Source organism: Labrus mixtus, chromosome 11, assembly GCF_963584025.1.
Source record: "Labrus mixtus chromosome 11, fLabMix1.1, whole genome shotgun sequence".
Classification (NCBI taxonomy): Eukaryota; Metazoa; Chordata; class Actinopteri; order Labriformes; family Labridae; genus Labrus; species Labrus mixtus.
This window is the reverse complement of record NC_083622.1, coordinates 15,819,804-15,839,326: the sequence shown is the minus strand read 5'-3', so window position 1 is coordinate 15,839,326 and position 19,523 is coordinate 15,819,804. Positions and strand designations below refer to the sequence as shown.

At 39.9% G+C, this 19,523-nt stretch overlaps 2 protein-coding genes and 1 long non-coding RNA gene across 4 annotated transcripts; 2 read left to right on the top strand and 1 right to left on the bottom strand.

Moving 5' to 3' along the window:
- Positions 1 to 2,380: 2,380 nt before the first annotated feature.
- rabac1 (Rab acceptor 1 (prenylated)) lies at positions 2,381 to 6,617 on the bottom strand. The gene is made up of 6 exons (XM_061049332.1): positions 6,469 to 6,617; positions 5,199 to 5,334; positions 4,530 to 4,742; positions 4,187 to 4,284; positions 3,553 to 3,654; positions 2,381 to 3,320 (listed from the first exon to the last, which is right to left on the bottom strand). The coding sequence occupies exons 2-6, from the start codon at positions 5,318 to 5,320 to the stop codon at positions 3,232 to 3,234; spliced, it is 624 nt and encodes a 207-aa protein (XP_060905315.1). The 5' UTR covers positions 5,321 to 5,334; positions 6,469 to 6,617; the 3' UTR covers positions 2,381 to 3,231.
- Positions 6,618 to 7,301: 684 nt separating this feature from the next.
- Positions 7,302 to 17,741, top strand: dedd1 (death effector domain-containing 1). Of its 2 annotated transcripts, XM_061049295.1 has the most exons (6): positions 7,302 to 7,397; positions 7,714 to 7,856; positions 8,239 to 8,739; positions 8,845 to 8,973; positions 9,243 to 9,389; positions 15,737 to 17,741. In XM_061049295.1, exons 3-6 carry the CDS (start codon positions 8,274 to 8,276, stop codon positions 16,141 to 16,143), a joined length of 1,149 nt encoding a protein of 382 aa, XP_060905278.1. In that variant the 5' UTR covers positions 7,302 to 7,397; positions 7,714 to 7,856; positions 8,239 to 8,273; the 3' UTR covers positions 16,144 to 17,741. The 2 variants fall into 2 exon arrangements, with proteins under 2 accessions (XP_060905278.1, XP_060905277.1); XM_061049294.1 differs by lacking the exon at positions 7,302 to 7,397 and having other exon boundaries at positions 7,671 to 7,856.
- On the top strand, positions 9,396 to 13,041 carry LOC132983100 (uncharacterized). Its single transcript, XR_009674778.1, has 3 exons — positions 9,396 to 10,442; positions 10,990 to 11,168; positions 12,355 to 13,041. It is a non-coding gene; the product is annotated as an uncharacterized LOC132983100 (long non-coding RNA).
- Positions 17,742 to 19,523: the final 1,782 nt, after the last annotated feature.

Below are 19,523 nucleotides of genomic sequence, written 5' to 3'. Positions count from 1 at the left end.
GTTATTTAGCTGGTTTTTCGGGAGGCTCCTCTGATACTGTAACAGCAGAGCAGGTTTTTCGCTTGTGTTTTTACCTAAAGACACAAGAAACCAACCAAGGCTTTCAGGTTCCTGTCACTGCAGGTGTGCCGGTATGATGTGGTGTGGTGAGTGGTGATGATGAGTCCACGTGCCTGGGGGTCTATAACCGGATCAGGTCCAGCTCTGGCACAGTCCAGGTCCTGGTCTGGCCCGGGTCTGTGTGCATGTATGTGTTGGAGACCAGTGAAGGGCCAGCGGTCTCTGGCTGGGTCCGTCTCAGATGGCTGCAAGAGTCGAAATCCAAGAGAAAAAAAACACGACTAGTAGAACATGTGTGTCAAATAAATGAAACCAACACTAATAAAACATCTAGAACATTTAATACAACCTAGACCCGTCTGTGTGTCTTTCTATCTCTGTTTTTATCAATTCATTTATGACTCACTCTTTTTAATCAGACAACAGAATACTTTTCTATTTAATCTTTACATGCCTTAGTCTTTCTTTTTCTTCAATGCTCCTTCTTGGACATGATTAATATGCACTACCCACATGAATATTACATACACATAACATATATAGAATATAAGGACCCTTTGTCATTTCTTAAAATAAACTGCAACAAATACTGCTCTTGCTAAGCCTGTTACATTTTAAATACTTTACACAATAGATGTTGATTCATTCCTATGATAAAATTTGAATATTAAGTATGTGTTGAGCTATAAAAACATAAATAATGAGCTGTATACTATGTAGCCCTATCTCACCTCATGTATACAGCATACAGTGATCTTACATATCAGTCCATCATTTCAACACTATGTTGGATACAACGTCCAACACTTTTTAATTTCACCTGTGAATATTATGCACATTGACATCTCTATGTAGGCTCCAAGTCACTCAGGTCAAAGTAAATTAAAGTTGAATCCAAAACTATTGATTAGCAGTATATGTGAGGCTTTATTTGTTCAACATAGCAGTGTGCGCAATAGCAGAACACAAATTAGAAACATGAGGATGGGATGCCACCTAGTGTTGAGTTTATTAGCACGCCTACCTGCAAACTGCATAATGTTTAACTGTTTTAGCAAGAGGCAGCAGGAAGCGAGAGTTGGCAGCATCCCATGTTGATGCACCAAACCACTCTGAACATGTCAGCCCTGTCTGACACAGACGTGGGGATCACTGTGAAAGAGAAGAGTCGAAGAAAAAGAGAACAAATGCCCATAAACGCATCTTTCAAAGAAAAAAAAAAAATCCGAAATTGGACATCAATTTGAGCCCAGGATGGCCCCATATACATAAGCTGCAGTCAAAGCGGCCCTTTTGCTGCATGTCGTCCCCCAGTCTCTCCTCCCAACAATTCTATAAACGTGGATCACAGGACTGTCAGTTCTGATGGCGATGATGGTGATGGCAGGAAACATATATATAAATATACACTTATAATAAAAATAAATTGTGCATCAATCATATGTTCAGTAAGTAGGAACTGATTTTCTGATTAAAGTTATTTTCCAAAAGAAACATTTCTTGAAATCAAGCAAGGTAGTATATCTTTAATCTTAAGGGAGCAGACTGTAATTGTGTTGCCTCTCTGTGCCACAAGGGTCATCTATTTTATATGAACCTCTTATTGCCCACCTAGTACACAAATCAAGCATATTATAACTAAAAGATGCCGCTCTATAATGTGAGAGGTATAGATTTTATGCTCCAAAAGCTAACCTTGCCATTTCCTGTGAAAATTTAGGACACGTCCCTTTCAGTCAAAAACTTTCTTTCACTGCTCTAGTATCAACCAATGACAAATACAGTGTCTCCAACTCATACATACACACACGCATAAACACACATGCACACCCACTTTCTGACACTCTCACACTGACCAACACACACGCTCTCACCCTCTCTAATTTCCCCTGTGTCTCTGCAGTGAGCTCACTGCAGTGAGACATCCCCCTCCCACCCACCATCCACCCACACCTCCCCCTTGCCACCCTCCGTATAATAGAATATCGATCGCTCGCCTTTGCCGCAGTGTGTCTGTGGACGAGTTTGTGTCTGACTGGGGCCCTCCAAGGTCATCGCCATGGCAACATGAGCATGGGGTCCTCTTACTGTGCTGTCACAGAGCAAGAGGTCACAGGGGTCACATGAAAAAGGGGGACAAAAGGGGGGACCACAGGGCGGACAAGAGGGGGTTGGTGAGTGCTGCAGTGTTTGGTGTGCTGGAGATAGAGAAGAAGAGCGACGAGGGCTGCAACTGTCCTATTCCACTGTGTATTCAGTCCAGAGCATAATAAAGGTAAAATCTAAGACTTAAAGTTGGGTACAACAAAAAACAAACAAATTAACATCAGCGGTTTATTGCACTTCCATGATGTCATTGAAATACAAAAACACCTAACTTACATCGATGTGTAAACAAATGAGTAAATGTTTCAAAAAAACCTTTAGAAAGGAAAGCTGATAAATATGCACACAGACAGTCAGCAAAGTACAGTACAAACCCCAATGCAATCCCCCATAATACATTAACCTTTTAAGATGTCCTTCCATCAAGCTAGCTATGTTAATGACCCCTCCTGAAGTACCAAAGGGTTTCCTTTGTCGATTCCCTTGAATTAAATCTTATTTTTTGTACATAATCATTATCAGAGATGAATATTTTTAAAGCTTTAAATGGCACTTTTGCTTTGGAAAATCTTTATTTTTTTCAATTGTTAAGAATAGCAAACATTGCATTACCTATATAATTGTTGCATAACAAGTTTGCAATTGAGTCAGATGGTTTTAGATTTACAGCAGATGAAAGAGCACAGAGAGTCGTAAGCTGAGAGATATGACACAGTTTAAGAGTCTGCTTGACACAAACCAGAGGCATACAAGTTAGAAAATATGTAGAGAGAGGCATGAAAATGTGCTTAAATACTCATTAACAATTCATTTGTGCAAATTGGAGGTGAACTGTATGAATAAGTTTGAAAAAGCTATACAGTCTGTAACAGCCACGACTTCAGAGGCAAGACAAGGTGCATTCTTAAAACACTAGGTAGGATACTAGGAATACAGGATGCACAGAAAGATAAGGAACAGATCTAGAAGCAGTTTTTTTCCTCAACCCCTCCGAGCTTACATTATTACAGGGTCAAAGTGATGACTGATAGTTGAGCAGCACCTGCTGAGAGTTCAGCCTGTTCTTCACACAGGCTCCATGAAGAGCTCTTCCATGTCAGATCCCTCCAGCTCACGGAAACCAGCATGAGTGCCAATCACAAACAGCGTTGCCCCTGAGAGGAGACGTGACAAATGAAAAAGGGGGAATGTGAGGAGAAAAACAAGAAGAGAGAAGGGGGTTTGTAAACAGACGGTGTCCGTTTGCAGCTACAAATTCTGAATTTTACAGCAGGATGTGCTTTCAAAACCCACTTATCACAAATGACATGAAAAGTCTTTTAAAATATATTCCTAAATGTCCTGAATATAAATGAATGAGGGAAAACATTAAATTGTCAGGCTTACCCAGGACCCAAAAGACGGCAGCACCGGCTCCGGCCAACCAGAACACAGGTAGAGAAAGAGCTCCAGCCAGACTCATCTGGTGAGGGACATTCAGCTCCTTGCCTGGTTTGTATGAAAATTACAGATTTATTTACACAGATAGGATCTTGTTCTCCCTTTTGCAGGTCTGGTTAAGTTTGACTATTGAAAAGTATAGAACGGTGGAGGATAAACAGGATATATGTACATGCTCAGCCTAGTCTATAATTATTATAGGACACAATAATGGTGTGCATGGGTAAAGTTTCAACAGTTGCAAACTACAAATATTACCTGCAACACTTATCACTTCAGATGTTTTCTTGCATTAGCTTCTATGTTTGTATTTTGTTCTTTTGTCTGTGTAATGTGTGTGTATCCATATCCATGCTTGCACCAACCTATGAGTATGGTTGGAATAGTTTATCAAAATGAATCAAACAGTAAGAATTTCCAAGACAAGACCCATACCAACATTAAATATGCTCAGAGTATTAAATGCTTAATTTATGGGTTAGAAATATGGGTTCAGTATGACAGGTTATTATAAGGATTCACTGTGTTTAGCAGGTACTGATTTGATGGATTGCAAAGCATAGCCGGCAGCTTTTCTCACCGAGGACGACCAGTTTGGACTCCTGGGACTTGAGGTGAATAATGTAGAAGGCACCAACGAACACAGCCAAGGCAATCAGTAACATGGGAGAGCTGATACTGAGGAGAAGAAACATCAAGAGTCCAATCAATCTTCAGGCTTAGTTATAATCGTAACACCTGTATGATGTATCTTTTTAGTCAATAATCAGTTTGTTCTGTTCCTCATTCTTTAATGGTTCCAGTGGCCAAACCCTTCCTGTGTGCATCACATACAGACTGTGTGAGTAAGAGCTAGTCTGCAGGAAGAGCAGTCCAACTGAAAAATATATACATTAAAATGAGTTCCTCTCCGTTGGCCTTACATGCAGTAGAGGATGAGACCCATGAAGATGAAGGTATAGTTGCTGTTGTAAGTATCCACATTTTTCACCACTCTCTGGCACAACTCTCCGAAGTTGCGTGGTTTCGAGAACTTGCGTTGGTCTACAAAGCTGGACCAAGGTCGAATGGACGCTCTGCGCTTGTCCATCCACTCTTTGGCCATACTGACTGAGAAGCCTTTGGGGAGCCAAAGCCTGGACAAAGAAATGAATAACAGAAAATGTAAACAAGTGTTTGATAACAATAATAAATGAAGAATGCAAAAAGGCTTACATAGAGGATATCTAGTGTTAATGTTAGCTTTACACAGCACGTGACTATTATGTGCTTTATATTAGAGGATGGACTTCCTCTTATAAGCTGCATGCAACATAGACTAATAAATCCACAACAGCAGCAGAAGAGTAGGGTACAAGAAAGTACATTTGGGCGACATAGAGTCACCCGCCCACTTGTAGACTGCATTATTTTTTACTACTATGTAAAGAATTCAGTGCTTGTTACACGACAAACAAATAAAAAGTAGTGGGTAAAATAATAAGTAGTGGGTGGGTGGAGGTGGGGTTGTGTAAGTGTTGTGAATGTGAATATGTAAAGCAATAAAAAAAAAAAACTGTTAATAATTTAAAAAGTTAAAATTAGACCCTTACTTTGCCAGGACCCCGGCTCCACCTGTTCCGGTTGGATGAGCATCCTCGGCGCTGAACAGATCTCCAGCTTTGCTGTCCATGTCTACAAGACAGTTCTCCCCCTTTGGAGCTCCAGATGGCATCTACAGACTTCCTGCTGCAGGGCAAAAGAAAACAGTTCAGACATAAAACATTTATAGCATTCTAACTGCAAATAGAAATGTGTGCGTAGATTTTCATTTTTTGTCTACATAATGGGGGGAGGATGTATCAGCTGTCATCCGACACCAACAGATTCATTAGATAAGTTAAATGCAGCCAAATAGCGCTGGTCATCAAAGTTTGTAAATAAAACAAACAAAAAAACACACATTTTTATTATTATTTACAAAAAGGTAATAATGAAACTGTTTCAGACAGTGAGTGAAGGGAAACATCCAGGTCTATTAATGCAAAGTTGAGTTTGTCTTTTGTAAAAGATTACAAACATTCTGCAGTCTCAGCATAATAATAAAGGGTTGATTTAATTATTTGTAGCTAATACATATTGTTTATTTTAATTGCCTGCAAAACAAAACAAAAAAAACAATACAAATACATCACTTTTGGATGAGTTCAATTGTGACGACTAGTTGTTCGAAATGTAGATACTTCATAAATAATTTAACTGATAATTGCATAAATCATGAATGATTAATTGGAAATGCAATTTCAAGAGATGTAAAGAGAAGAGGGCGACATCTTTTCACTGGGAAATTCAAACATTTAAAACAAAACTAAGCTAGTGTCAGAGGTAAGTGTGTTTTAACTATTTTGTATATAAAAACAGTAAAGATTTCTTAAATTCATATTCATACAGGCTGACAATACTGCATATGCATAGCACAGATGGAGTAGTACTAAAGTCATAGTTGTAGTACCATAGAGGCGTAATTATGAAGTGGAAAGATTTAGTCAACAGGCCTGCCACATCACCAAACAGGAAATTCAAGGAAATTATTTTACGCAATCCAATATCATTTAAGAGCTCGTTTATCGAGTAAGCTTGCGTAAAATAGCGGTAGGAAATGTTGTATAGTAAAAAAAAAAAAAATGTGTTACTCATACAACTTTGCTGGTTGTTAAGAAGAGTGTAACTCAGTTAGCTTCTCTGCTTTACGTCCATGTTCACTAACAGGCTCAGGCAGACAGATCATTTAGAAACCCTAAAAACTGCGCATGCCGATAAGAGGATGTTACAAACTGGTTTAAGTAATTGAATTGATCAGATATGTGTCGAAAATGTACTTACAGTTAAACTTTGATAGCCTCAGATCTTGTTGTTGCTGTTCTTGTTCACGGATGTGATGTGGATTTTTTTTTAACTTCCTGTCCAGGCAGAAAACACAAAAACACCGCCACCCTATGACCGCACAGGGAAATGCCTTCTTTACTTCTTCGGTGGTGTTTGACAGCCAAAGACTTACATTACCGCCTACATCTGGATTTGTAGTAAAGCTACAGTTTATATGCCACTTCAACAATAAATGAGAAAAAAAAAGCTCCCTACCTCTCAAACATATTTTACAGTCTATGCTCCCACTAACAATGCTCCTCAACCCAAGCTCTGAGAAGACCTGAATCCTCTCTGTTATATCCACAACCCGTCTCGCAGCATCCACAACTTGCAGACTTTCTTTGTGCCTCGGCAGCACAGTTTATACTCATAGCAAATAAGGCTAAATATTCATGCTGTGAACATGACATTTTCCCTATTTGTTGGATGTTATGGTGTTTGTCTTCTCTCGAATATTTCTAGTGCTTTCCATCTCCTTTCTTGTAGACAAACGCATCAAAAATCTCTTGGTAACAAACGTGTCCCAATCGTTTAATAATAATATGCTCTTTTGTCGGTATATCGTTGGTGAGAGTCTGCTCCCAAAATAGGTGAAATGTGTGGTGGAAAACGATTTGTAAAATTAACCAAACTCGATACAAATGTGACTGAAACCGTTCCAGTAAAATACAGACTGCAGATCAGTTGTCTGATTTACAGCTCGTCCGACTTTATTAACAGCTCGTTGAGAAAATCTGACCCTGGGTCGGTAGATACAGAACGTGAGCTGGCGTCATCGGGCAGGCGGGGGAATGTGATTGGTCAGTTCCTCCTTGTTATTGTGCTTCTGTCCTGCATGGCACTGTGGGAGTTCCCATACCACCCTTCCGCAAACGACCTTACAGGTACGTTTAAACGTTTATTGTAGCTTGGAAACTGCAGTGTAAAGGTTTAAAACGCGTTAGATATCACCTCTTTATATGTTCGGTCGTGGTGCCCGTATGTAGCCAGCTCATGTCAGCTAAACCGTAGTTGGTAACATTCGTCAATATCTGTTAAAGTTGACACACAGTCATGTTTATGTGCGACATGTTGTGAACAGACTACGTTTTACACACGACAGGTATTATGCTGGTTTAGCATATGAGCAAAATAGCGAACAAAACAACAGTCTGAATTGCTGATTTTGCGACGCTTCTTGTGTTTTTCCCCCCCTCACAGAAACGTCGTTACGTAACGTACCGAGGTGGTTATTTGCTCAACGAGAGGAAGTCTTTGTGGCTTTCAAACGACGACAACACAAACTCACAGCTGACTTCTCTGCTTTGCATTTTACACTAAAGCGTCGAGCTGACAACCACAAGGTAGGACTGCTGCAAACAAAGCCCTTTAAACACGGTAAAATAAAGTTAACTTAAGGGAAAAGGTTTGACGCTGAAGTATAAAAAATAACATTGGCTAAAGCACACACGGGCTACTGTCGGGTTGTGCTAGCTCGTAGCTTGAAAGGAATGTAGTTTAAGGTCTTTCATGCAATTTTTAGAGTAAGCATTTCAAGTGAGCTCATAACCAAGCTAACAATTAACTATATGGAACTGTATTACAGTACCTACAATGGGTTAAGCTGAGATGAAACTTTAGTTAAAATATAGTTGGTAACATTCAGGTATTTCTTATTATTACAGTGACAAAGTTTGAGCTTTACATTTCTGTTCAGTGTGATGTTTATAATCTGTTTTGAAACAGGTGGAGAGTGGCTTTAGGGGAAACCAGTGGCTGCAATGCATTGTCCAGGATACCCACCAAGACACTCTCTGTACTGGGAAGAAGCAGAGTGTCTCAACTACTATGGGATGTTGTCTCTCCATGAGGTCTTTGAAATAGTTGGTTCTCAGCTGACAGAGACTGACATTGAAGTCTTGTCATTTCTTCTGAATGAAACCTGTCATGCCTCACACCCTCTTGACCTAGCAGGCTGGACAGTTGAGCCCTGTGAGGGTGATCCAGAAGACTCGGGCGTAGCCCCAAGCCCCGAACTGCAAAAGGCCTGGAGGAAGTTAAACCCTAAGAACTCCAGGGCTCACATACAGGCCTCATTTAAGCCCAAGAGTGGCCTTGAGCTTTTGTTAGAGCTAGAGAAGCAGGGTCACCTCAGTGATGGCAACCTGGAGCCACTACTGCAACTCTTGAGAGTCCTCACTCGTCATGATCTGCTTCCTTTAGTGTCCCACAAGAAAAGAAGGACAGGTAAGGATGAACCATCGGTAGCTCATTAAGAGTTTTTGGAATTATGTATGGTGCTTTGGCCGAATTGTCAACCATAACCAATAATCTTGTCTTAATGATTTTCAGTATCTCCTGAACGAAGTGGACAGAGGTATGGAATTGAGAATAGGGAGTTGATGTGCATCTCTGGAGTACAACACAGCTGCAGACAGACAGATATACCTCTTCCATCTTTCACACAGCAACTGAGAACCGGTATGTACAATTGAGTAGAGTATCTTTTTTTTTCTTTTTCACAACAGTCAAAACCATATTCCCTCTATCATAATTATGAAACATTAAACAATAGTTTTACTTGATGAATGGCACCTTGCTACATGCTATACACTTGGGGAATTATAGGTATATTTTTCATCAGCTATTATCAAAAACTGCCAATCATCGAGCAAATCACAGATGTCCCAAAGATAAGAACAGAAATATCTGCAATTTCTCTGAAATAAATTCAATGCATATTCTTTCAGGCATCTACCCTCCCATGCCTGGAACACCTGCTAGGAGGAGGAGGAAGAAGAGGGGAAATTGCTGGAGCCGCAGGCCTAAGAAAACCCACCGACAGGACCAACCACTACCTCTACCTCCATCACCACCTCTGCATAAGGTGTCATGTGGTAAGTGAAGTCACAGCATTCTTTACTTTTCTGCCCTTTTAGTTTTTCATCTCTTGCCCTTCTATCTTCATTCAGCCCTTTTCGTTTGTGAAACATTTTCACATCTCTTACTTATCTGTATAATAGTTTTAGTTTTGATATACTTATGGTATGTCCAATATGACCACATTTCCTTTTTTGTCTCCATACTGGTAATTCTTCTTTGAGGCCCAGATGAGTCTATGAGTATTTGGGAGGTTTAGGGCTCAACTAATAAGCTCCTCACATTACCAAAAAATGTGAGACAAACATATTGTCCTGACAAGATCCCCGACTAGATACCTCAATTGTCAGAGAAAGTAAATTTGAGGATAAATGAATCCAAAACTCAATTATTAGAAATACTGTAATCCAGTTGACCCAAGTAATGAATATCAGCTGGCAACCAGTGCATCAACACTAGAGAAGGAATTTGCTCACAGAATGTAAAAAAAACTGTTAAAACACTCATAAACTGCACAAAATAAATATGAAGGAAATGATTGCTAGTTGTGCCAGTGCTATTATTACAGATTGTCACTGGATGCTGTAATATTGGCCAATATTTTCAGCTGCCCAATTAATCGGTTGGGCTCTATTTTTTTTTTTTGATGCACTATAGACCAAATTTACTTGCTAGAGGTAATACAACTATGTTTTTTCAGAATGTCAACCCCCTTTCACTGTCTGTGCACTTGTTCTGATGTTCCATTTTTGTCTTAATAACAATTTAAACATAAAGTTATTTACAACAATCAATTCAACTGTGGGACAAAAAATACTATGCCATCCTAAATTGGGTTTACTGGTATCTCCTTATCACTCATGGTGTTTGTTTCCATTGTCTCGCTATGTGAAGACATGCAATTGCTCCTTAACTGTCTTTCTTTAACATAACAAACATTAGGGAGATTTTGTTGTCTTATCCATTTCTCTATGTGTTCTTTTTCACATTATTTGCCCTTCATTTCACCTTAAGTCTACTCTAACCCACTGGACTAGGTTCAGCTGCTGCTGTGAATAAGAATCCAACTGGTAGGAATTCACCTGTACTTCTTTTCTTTTTCTTTTCACTATGTACTGAAAGATGCTGGCCAGCCAACGCTAGATGCAGCTCCTGTTTGCTTTCTTGTCAATCTTGATACAGAGTTGTCACAATAGTCAACTTTCAAACCTTGCATATCTTTTTGAGCAATTGTTCAAAACTTTCTAACTCCACTAAAAGCTGCACTATGAAATCAATGCCCTGTTCAACATTTCAAATCTTGCCTGCCTGTTAATCAATCAAGGCTAGATGCTCTCTGCACAATAAGATTAAGATGACTCTAACATCAGTTGGCCTTTGTGTGACATTTGGTTTTTTCATTCATGCAGAGCTTCTCACACATTTCTTTTGAATGTCCTAATTGCCTTCTGGTCAGAAATATGTACTTCAACAAACGAATGATAATTCAATTCTGACATTAAAACAAAACAAACAAGACCTAACAACTAAGACAGCCCCTCTTAGCTGTTCAGGATGAGTGATGTGCCTGTTACTATAAACATGTTGCTGTCTTGACTGCACATTTGATTCCACCAGGTTGACTCAGGATTGTGACTCAGTTTGGATAACCTAAGACACAAAGGATCGTGGAGACACAGGGGGAGTCTGAGGAACAAAACAAATAAAGTGTGTCACCCCGCTCTGTCCATACATTCAGCCGTGTGTGCGATCAACTCAGGCATGCGCTCTCTCACAAGTCTGGGCCGATGCCTAAGGTAAAAGAGGCTCTCCCCTCCTGTTACAACAGGGGTTATTGCAGCCACTTTACTCTATGTTCGATGCTTGTGTATCACAATGTAGCTGACCCCTACCCTATTCCCTGATTTGCTCTTAAAAGACCTTCCTGTAATGTTGTGCACTGTGGATGAGAGATATTTTATGTTTTTAGAGTCCTCCTTATTCTATTCTGGAATGGGTCGTTAGTTCTGTGAAACACTCGCACCGAGTCCTTAGTTTTCTAGAAGTTTTCAGCTGATGTAAATGGCAATCGTGTCAAAACAATAATCTCAAAGAGATCACTTTAATGAAAAGTAATGGAGATGAATATTCAGAAAGTGGTTTTTTGATTGTCACCTTAATTGAATCTGGATAATCAAAACTTCATTCAGACCAACTCTGTAGTTTAAAACGATGCAAATGCTGATTTGGCAAAGATACTCATCCTTTTATAAGGAGTGGCCATAAGTTTGGTTTCAGAGAATCTAAAATGGCTGCCAACAGATGGCTATAAAAGAAGAGCCAGTGTAACCTTTACTCAAGCAGTTCTGAGGAAAATAACCCAACAGGGCTCTGATGATGGAAGCTCCTGCTGTATCTTATCTCTGTGCCCCGTATGAAACCTGGGCGGGTGTTTTGTCAAGAGAGGGGGCAGAGATAGATAGGGCAGTTCAGCCCAACGCTGGCCCCTAGCATTTAAACAGACCTCAAATACTCCTCTTGTCATGATTCATCTCAGATCATTTTCAGTGAAGTGTCACAATTGCATTCTGACACTGACAACTGCCCATAAGGCATCTATACCTTCAGACCAGCAGTTTCTTTTTACTTTCTAAATGGGGTGCTTGTGAAGGCCTTACTTGGTTAAATGGTGGTACCTCAGTAATGTTAGGGTTGGAGCTTAAATAATGGGCTGGTGAAGGTGAGGGTAAGGGGATCGGTCAAGGTAAGAGAAGTCCCAAGCATCCCACTTAGACACTTCAATATAGTAGAACTTAAGTTAAGGCATAGCAGGACTGATTACCTTGTCTGTACAAACGATTGCCCTGAATCAAACCGCATTACAACTTAGAGAAGTGAGTGCTGTGCCATGCCTGCTTGATGTTAAAAAACGACCAAGTCGACATATCCAACCCACTTGTGCTTGTCTCTTTCTCTCTTTCTCTCCTTTCTCTATGTTCGCAGTTCTAAACAGACCAACCTGTGTGTCAGGAAAACAGTATCCTTACACACAATGAGAGGGAGAGAACGAACACTAAATGCTCAAACCACGCAAAATGGTAGAGAGAGGGATTTGAGTCTATGGGGAGGAGAGAGAGTTCTGTCCACTGACTCTCAATACTCCCCTAACTCTCCACTCTCTTGGTCAGTCATTCAGCAGAAAAACGGATCGATAAAGAGTTGAAGCTCTCCGTGCCAAGTGACTCCTCGTAAATGGGTACTTAAACTTTTTTAAAGGGGGGGGGGATGAAGGAAGCCAAACGGGCTTGGTGTTCAAAGTGAGAAAATGAAAGCTGTGCTTCCTAATGTCCTGTCTAAGTGGATGTCTCTGTGTCTGATGAAGCGTGAAGTGCTCTGTAACCCTAACAAAATGACTATCATTGTGTTCCTCTGGTTTTAAATGGCCTCCTCCTCAGTGGCCCTATCTCTACCTCCATCCCTCTTAGTATGAAATGGGGAGGCAAAAATGAAGGCTATCCATAAATACAGTAATTGCATGAAGGGCAGGTGTTTATCATAGCCACAGCCATCATGCAGTGTAATGATCCAAAGGTCTGCTGTTAACGGTGGTTTGACTTCATATTTCACCAGTCCATACTGCACATTGTGTAACAGCAAAGTGATAGAGGGACAGTTTCTGTTTTCCCTTTTGTTTAAAAATCGTTGCCCTGTTTAACATTTTGTGAAAATTATATTAATAAATGTTTTGGAGACCTTCTGTCGCTGCTGACATGGCGCTAAACCTCCAAGGATATTCTACAACAAAGTGTTTTTCAACCAGACACCTTGGAGATTTTTAAGTGTAATTGTTTTTGCAACATTGAATCACAGTGGATGGTTATTGACACTGATCAAAGATAAACACTTTTTCTGCACACCTTAGTGAGTTATTGTGCTGAAAAAATAAACCTGTAAGAGTTCTGTGGTGGGCTGCAGCACATTTTTTCCCCTTGAGGGTTTCTCTGCATTTTGCTACACTCAATTTACCCACTACCTTCTCATGCAATACAGGTCCTGCTGTAAAGAAGCACCCCTGTAGCATGGTGCTGCTTAAGCCCTTGGGTAATATCTCCCGACTTGGATTCAGTTTTCTTTGACCTTTTGGATGCCTTCCTAACTAGCTGTTGCTCCAATACTCAAAATAATTATCATTAACCAATCATAAAGATTTTGTTTCAAATCAACAAACAACTGAACTTTTTTTACCATGAACAAAATTGCCTTTGTCATCAGTCCACTGCTAATCATTGTTATAAAACAATGACATAAATAATTGGGATTTGCACTTGCTCCACTCTGAGGACAGTTATGATCTGTAGTATGGCAACGTTTTTTCTGACCATAGAGTACAGTATGAATCTTGAATCTATCTGTATTGTCAATGGGTTGAAAAAACAAAAGACATGCTTACTATATTTATTTATGAGACTTGTAGAGACATAGGTTGATTATTTGTCATAATCGAATGTCTAATTCATTTTAAATGTGTTTCATATGTGTGTAAATTATGGCCTTACAAAAAAAAAACATTGTTTTGTTTTTGTGTAAACAACCCACGTTAAAAGTGAAAGCTTAAATATTTATGAATGGATCTTATTTTTGTCCCTGCATATTTCAAAGGTCTCTCTGAGCTCATTGATTAATTGTCCCCTTTGATCCACTGTGTTTCTATAGTAATCTAATTACAGCCTGATGAAGCCTGAATGCAAAGAACAATGTTGGGTCACTGCTCTCTTACAAATGTTAAAGACATGCAAAATCAATGTCCTGATCCAACATTTGCATTTCTATTGTTGGCATTTTCAAAACATCATCCCCCTTGAGTCTAGCGCCACTCCCAATAGGCCCAAACAAAATCTGAATACAAAGAGGGTAAATGTGACCCTTGAGTTGGAAAACTTATCTGTGAAGTCATAGCTCTTGTAATGTATTTAAATTTGTTCCTTGATGTTTTCTTGTAATGATTCTGAGACTTTATCCACACATGGCTGGACTCCAATCTTTGTCTTCAAATTTGATTCACCATTAATGAGCTCTACCCAATTAAATCTGGGTCTGAACCATATGGAAACATTTTCTCTTGTGTAATCATGCTTACCAGTTCTGCGAACGAATTCCAGTCAACCCTAGTATGAAAAAAAACTTAATTTTACTGGAAAATGATTGAATAAATCATGTGTTGGCTTCATTTTTTTCCATATTAATATTTCCTGTTTTAAGTCCCTTTCTGAACATTGGAGTGCAAAAAAAAAATCCCCTTTTGTGTTGAGTCACTGAGTAGAATGTTCTAGTAAAATGGATGTCACTAATAGTGAATACTGTTTACCTCTGCTAAAGGGGGTTTGAGTGGCAGAGATGAATTTTTGTTGCAGCAAAAGTCGTCAGCAGCTGTTTCCATTCGAAGCTCTGGAATTATGACATGGGGGACGATCTCAGCAGTGCTTTTGCTAAGTACAGTATGTATCCTCTGATCTTTCTCGCTGTGCTGTTGCATGACCGCCAATCCTGTTACTGTGGAATTCCAGCAGCTATCTATTGCCACCATAAAGCCCGTTGATTAGAATACATGTGCCGTTTTTAAACACAAGGCCGGAACGACAAGCCTCTCCACGACTACGTACTGCTATGTTGCTTTTTATTACTGCCACCACAGTATTTGCTCACTTCTTATTTGCGTTCACGAAGTTAACCGTCAATGTTCATTTTAAACCTCTGGTATTACCTTGGAAGAAAAAGAACGATACTGCTTGATAACTCGTATTTCTCTTGATGCTCAAAAATAGCAATTTCAATCGGACTTAAGAGGTTGCAGCAGTTTTCTACACAGAAAATGCACACACAAAAATCTTTGTTTGTCCAACGCAAGTTCCCCACTTAATAACAGTGTCCCTGGTCTGCTGCAACATTGTATTTCCTCTTCTATCAAGAGAGGGGTCCAGAAGTATTTCACTGTCCTATTTCCAGACCAAGTACTCCGTCTACTGGATCACATTTTCCTTTAAAGCTCTTTCCTCTTGAACTCCTTTTGAGAATTCCTTCTTAATATAATGCACTTGCTTAGATGAGCTAAATGAACAGTGTTTTAATGCCGTTGTCTTGTATTTTTTTCTTTTCCCCTTTCTTTTGACCTCATGACCCCTCCCTTTCTGTCTGTTACGTGGGCCTCTCCAATTTACCTTTTCACTTCTTTCTAATTTTCTTTAACCTTTCCTCCTTTTCCTAACCCTCCACTATTTCTTTCCCTTATCATTCACTCACTGCCCTATTCTCCCTTCCATTATGTTACACCTCACCCCACCCTTCACCGCCCCACCATTGCTTCCTCCCCCCCCCTACTTTTTATCAGATATCCGCCTGCGTGTCCGGGCTGAGTACCTGGAGCATGAGTCGGCCCTCCGTGATGGTGTCTCCTCCGACAAACAGCAGCCCCTGGAGCGGCAGTTTGAGTTATTCAGCCAAGCCAACTCGCTGCTTCGTGCGAGAGACCTGGGTTCTATCGTCTGCGACATCAAGTTCACAGAGCTGGACAACCTGGAAGCCTTCTGGGGGGACTACCTGAGCGGGAATCTGCTGGAGGCCCTGAAGGGAGTCTTTATCACCGACTCCCTGAGGATGGCAGCAGGCATGGAGGGTGTCCGGCTCCTGATCAGTGTGGACCAGGATGACTATGAGGAGGGCCGGAGGCTACTGAGAACAGGGAGAACGATGTCATCCTGTAATGGTGGGCGCACAGAGACTTACTGGGCTTTATAGGCTTATAAGACTCTCTGTGATTTTGTATTATATTAAATTAGAATAATGCAATAGTAGTCAATGCTATTCATTTTCATGGTTGCATGCAAATTTGGATTTTTTAAGCCACTTTTTGTATTTGCAATCCATACAATAACCACTAGGTGTCAGCACTTACCATATGTTCTTTGTGTTCATAACAGGCCTTACAATTTCAGAAATTGTCATTCCTTTGTTCAAACGTTACCAATATTTGTAATGTAAAAAAAAAAATGTATGTATCAATGTGTTTTCCTTTTTGGATTCATGCACAGGTGCTACTTTTTAGGAGACCAGGATGAGACAGGATGTAGCAAGTTTTCTTCTTAGTCTCAGTGAGAACAAGAGTGAGCAAGCCTGTACCTAAAGATCAAGTGGTAAGCCTTTCATAACATTAACAATTTTAAACAAATAAGGTTTAAAGTGTTGGGCTTCCACAAATAATTGGCACATGTCCTCATAGACAAGGATGTGTTTTCAAAACATACACATGTAAATAGACTTAGTGGGCCAGGATAAGACTTGTCTCCTAATTAAGCATTAATCAAACTTTTGTCTAAAATTGTGCATAAACTGTTCCAACATGGCACTTAAAATTCTTAAATACAAACAGACCATTACAGATGAGGATTAATGCTTCACAGCTGTACAGTTTCTTGGTTTTCATGTTGGACTTCAGGAATAATGCTAACTTGCACTGACTTTATTTCAACTCATTTAAAGGACAAAGTAATCTGCCAAAAAAGTTTCTGTTCTTTAAAAATGTTTGAGAGAATTGACCACAGATGGGAAAGTGGGCTGCTCTCTGAACAGATTGACCTTTGTGTCTAACTTCTGAGAGCCCAGTCCACCCATCAACACTTAGATAACATACGACGGGATTCTCAGCCCTGTGTACCACGATAACTCGACTCGTGATTGCCTTGGTCAGTGGATACTGAAGTTGCTAGTAGATGACAGCAATGATTAGGGCTAGGCCTCAGCAGACCATGGAAGATTCATCATCCAAAGGTTGTCAACAGAAACCAGGATAATGCAATGGTGGCTTGTGCCTGGGCTTCCAGCTAGTCCACAGCAAGTGCTTCTCTCAGCAAGTAAAGCACAGGACAGTGCGTCGGTCAATAGAAGTGATGTTGGAGAGATCAAAATCAAAAGTGCACATCCCAGCTCCACTCAGCCCTGCTATGTAGGCCCAGTAGAGTGGCTCACAGACAGCTGTCTACTCACCCTGCTGGAACTAATGCCTGGACTTCACTCATAGAAGAAGATCAATAAGGCCCCTCCTCTAAGTCCCTTCATACAGACACAACTTAAGCAGACAGACTCGCTACTGTCTCAAGTGCAGAGCTCTGCTGGGCAATGCAGAGGGAGGGACAATGGGCATATTTTCATGTTTTCTTTTGTGTGTTTTTTTTGATAAGCAAATGTGTTGATGTTTACATTAAATTCTATTGTTTATAAAAGAAAAGCTAGAAATTCAGGGGAGCATTCTTGTGAAAAATATAATTTGTTTTTGTGGAAATCTTTATATATTGGACATTATTTCTGGTGAATAATAAAGGTTTAATGGCCTGAAGCTATTTCTGCCTATTGCTTTTTTTTATTAATTTACAAAACAACCTTCATGAAACCTGGTTTGAGGATTGAGTTACTCAAACATCCAAAACAAGTTTTACTCAAGCACCAAAGTTCATACATCAAAAAATCAATTATGTAAAAGACAACTTAATACATGCATGTGTTATTAGTTTTTGGATAAGAAAAAAAATCACTCTTAATTAATTGCATAAAAACATGTGTGGCAAAAGGTTCATGTAATAGTTTTCAGTCTGATTTGTCAGTAGGAGCTTTTGAAAATTAAAAACCTTCTCACACCTTGTACCACTGGACATCTTCTGAAACCTCAACATCTTATCTTGAATCTCTTTGTGTCACATTTTGTCATAGTGCTTGTTTGCGCCATTTTCTCTGTTATTCGAATTGTCATTTTCCCCAGTTCTCTACCCTCTGTTACCTGTATTAGTGGGAGTGTGCCCTCTCCCTGCCCCCGAATGGTCTGAAGAGGACCATCGAAAGCAGGTCACTGTGGATCAGATCCTTAATTATTTCTTCTTGCTCTAAGCTGTCCGCTTGATAAAACCCAAGAATGGTGTGTACCTCCAACATTTTTTCCAAACTATCCACCTGTATACTATACTTTGTTCCTTTACTATTCTCTTTCTTTCAGCAATTACTGTTGAAGTGACCACACTGCTGTTATGTTAGATATCTAAAAGAAAACAGTTATACAGTTATATAACATTTTGCTGGCATTCTCATACAAATAACAGCTAAAACACTACCAGGATTGTGGTCCTGAGAATAATGTAGGAAAAGACTAATATGTGTGCATATACAGTGGATCTCCTCTGTCAAAATGCATTTTTAGGCTGCCTTGAAGTTATTGATTAGAGTTTAAGGGGCTTTTCATTTTCATTCACCAACCCTTCTGCCTTTCTCACCCTAGGTTAGATTTGCCAGAATCCTTACAGCTCAAGTCAAGTTTTTCTAGATTTAGGACTGCGCAACACTTTCAGCTTTAAAATAGTGATTCTACATCTCACAATGGGATGAGAGTTTAAGTATTTAAATTAATAAGAAATGTCAGAAATGAGTCATTAGACTTGTATCTTTTTTTTTTTCACATTCAGAAATGATGTGTGATATAATTAACGATTGTTGATTAGTTAGTGGGGTCTTTAGCTTTATTACAGGGTCTCCTCGGACCTCCTCTGATGTAGACCAACACAGCCCTCAAGCACATGAATAAATAAACTAAATGTCGGCTAAAGGGCACTTTGAAGAGTCACCTCATTTCACTCTGAAGCATGAGCAAGCTCTCTGCACTGACACAGTGATCTATCCTTTCCGGCCCAAGCCCAAATATAGTACGGTGGTGTGTTATCTAGAGAATTTAATTTATAAAATTCCTCCAGTAAATACCCATAAAAAGATCTGCCCCCCCACACACGCGCACACTCTCACACACACACAATTGTATCCAAGATTAGCTGAGCTCCCCCCCAGGACCCACACATGATAAAATCCCAACAGAAAAGGCTTACACACACTTTTACTTACCAAGAGGCCTTGGTATAACCCCCCTCTCCACTGTGTTACATAATTAACCACTTTTAATGCACAAATCCGTCCAGCTACCTGTAGGTTATTTTTAGTTTTCATTTAACCTTTCACTTAAAAACCCCACTAGTGCACATGCCTTTAACAGCAACTTCTTGCACCTCCTGCGGCCGTGCCTCTTAGCCTGACTTTTTCTAATGAGGTCACAGTGCCTTTATAGAACAGTTAAGGATCCTAAAAAA

Excerpts from the sequence above, each read along its gene's own strand:
- dedd1 (XM_061049295.1), top strand. The coding sequence starts at position 8,274 with ATGCATTGTCCAGGATACCCACCAAGACACTCTCTGTACTGGGAAGAA. Across the intron at positions 8,740-8,844 it reads CCACAAGAAAAGAAGGACAG|TATCTCCTGAACGAAGTGGA; the intron begins GTAAGGATGAAC and ends AATGATTTTCAG. Across the intron at positions 8,974-9,242 it reads CACACAGCAACTGAGAACCG|GCATCTACCCTCCCATGCCT; the intron begins GTATGTACAATT and ends ATATTCTTTCAG.
- rabac1 (XM_061049332.1), bottom strand. The coding sequence starts at position 5,320 with ATGCCATCTGGAGCTCCAAAGGGGGAGAACTGTCTTGTAGACATGGAC. Across the intron at positions 4,743-5,198 it reads GGAGCCGGGGTCCTGGCAAA|GCTTTGGCTCCCCAAAGGCT; the intron begins GTAAGGGTCTAA and ends TTCTTTGTCCAG. Across the intron at positions 4,285-4,529 it reads GGTCTCATCCTCTACTGCAT|TATCAGCTCTCCCATGTTAC; the intron begins GTAAGGCCAACG and ends TCTTCTCCTCAG.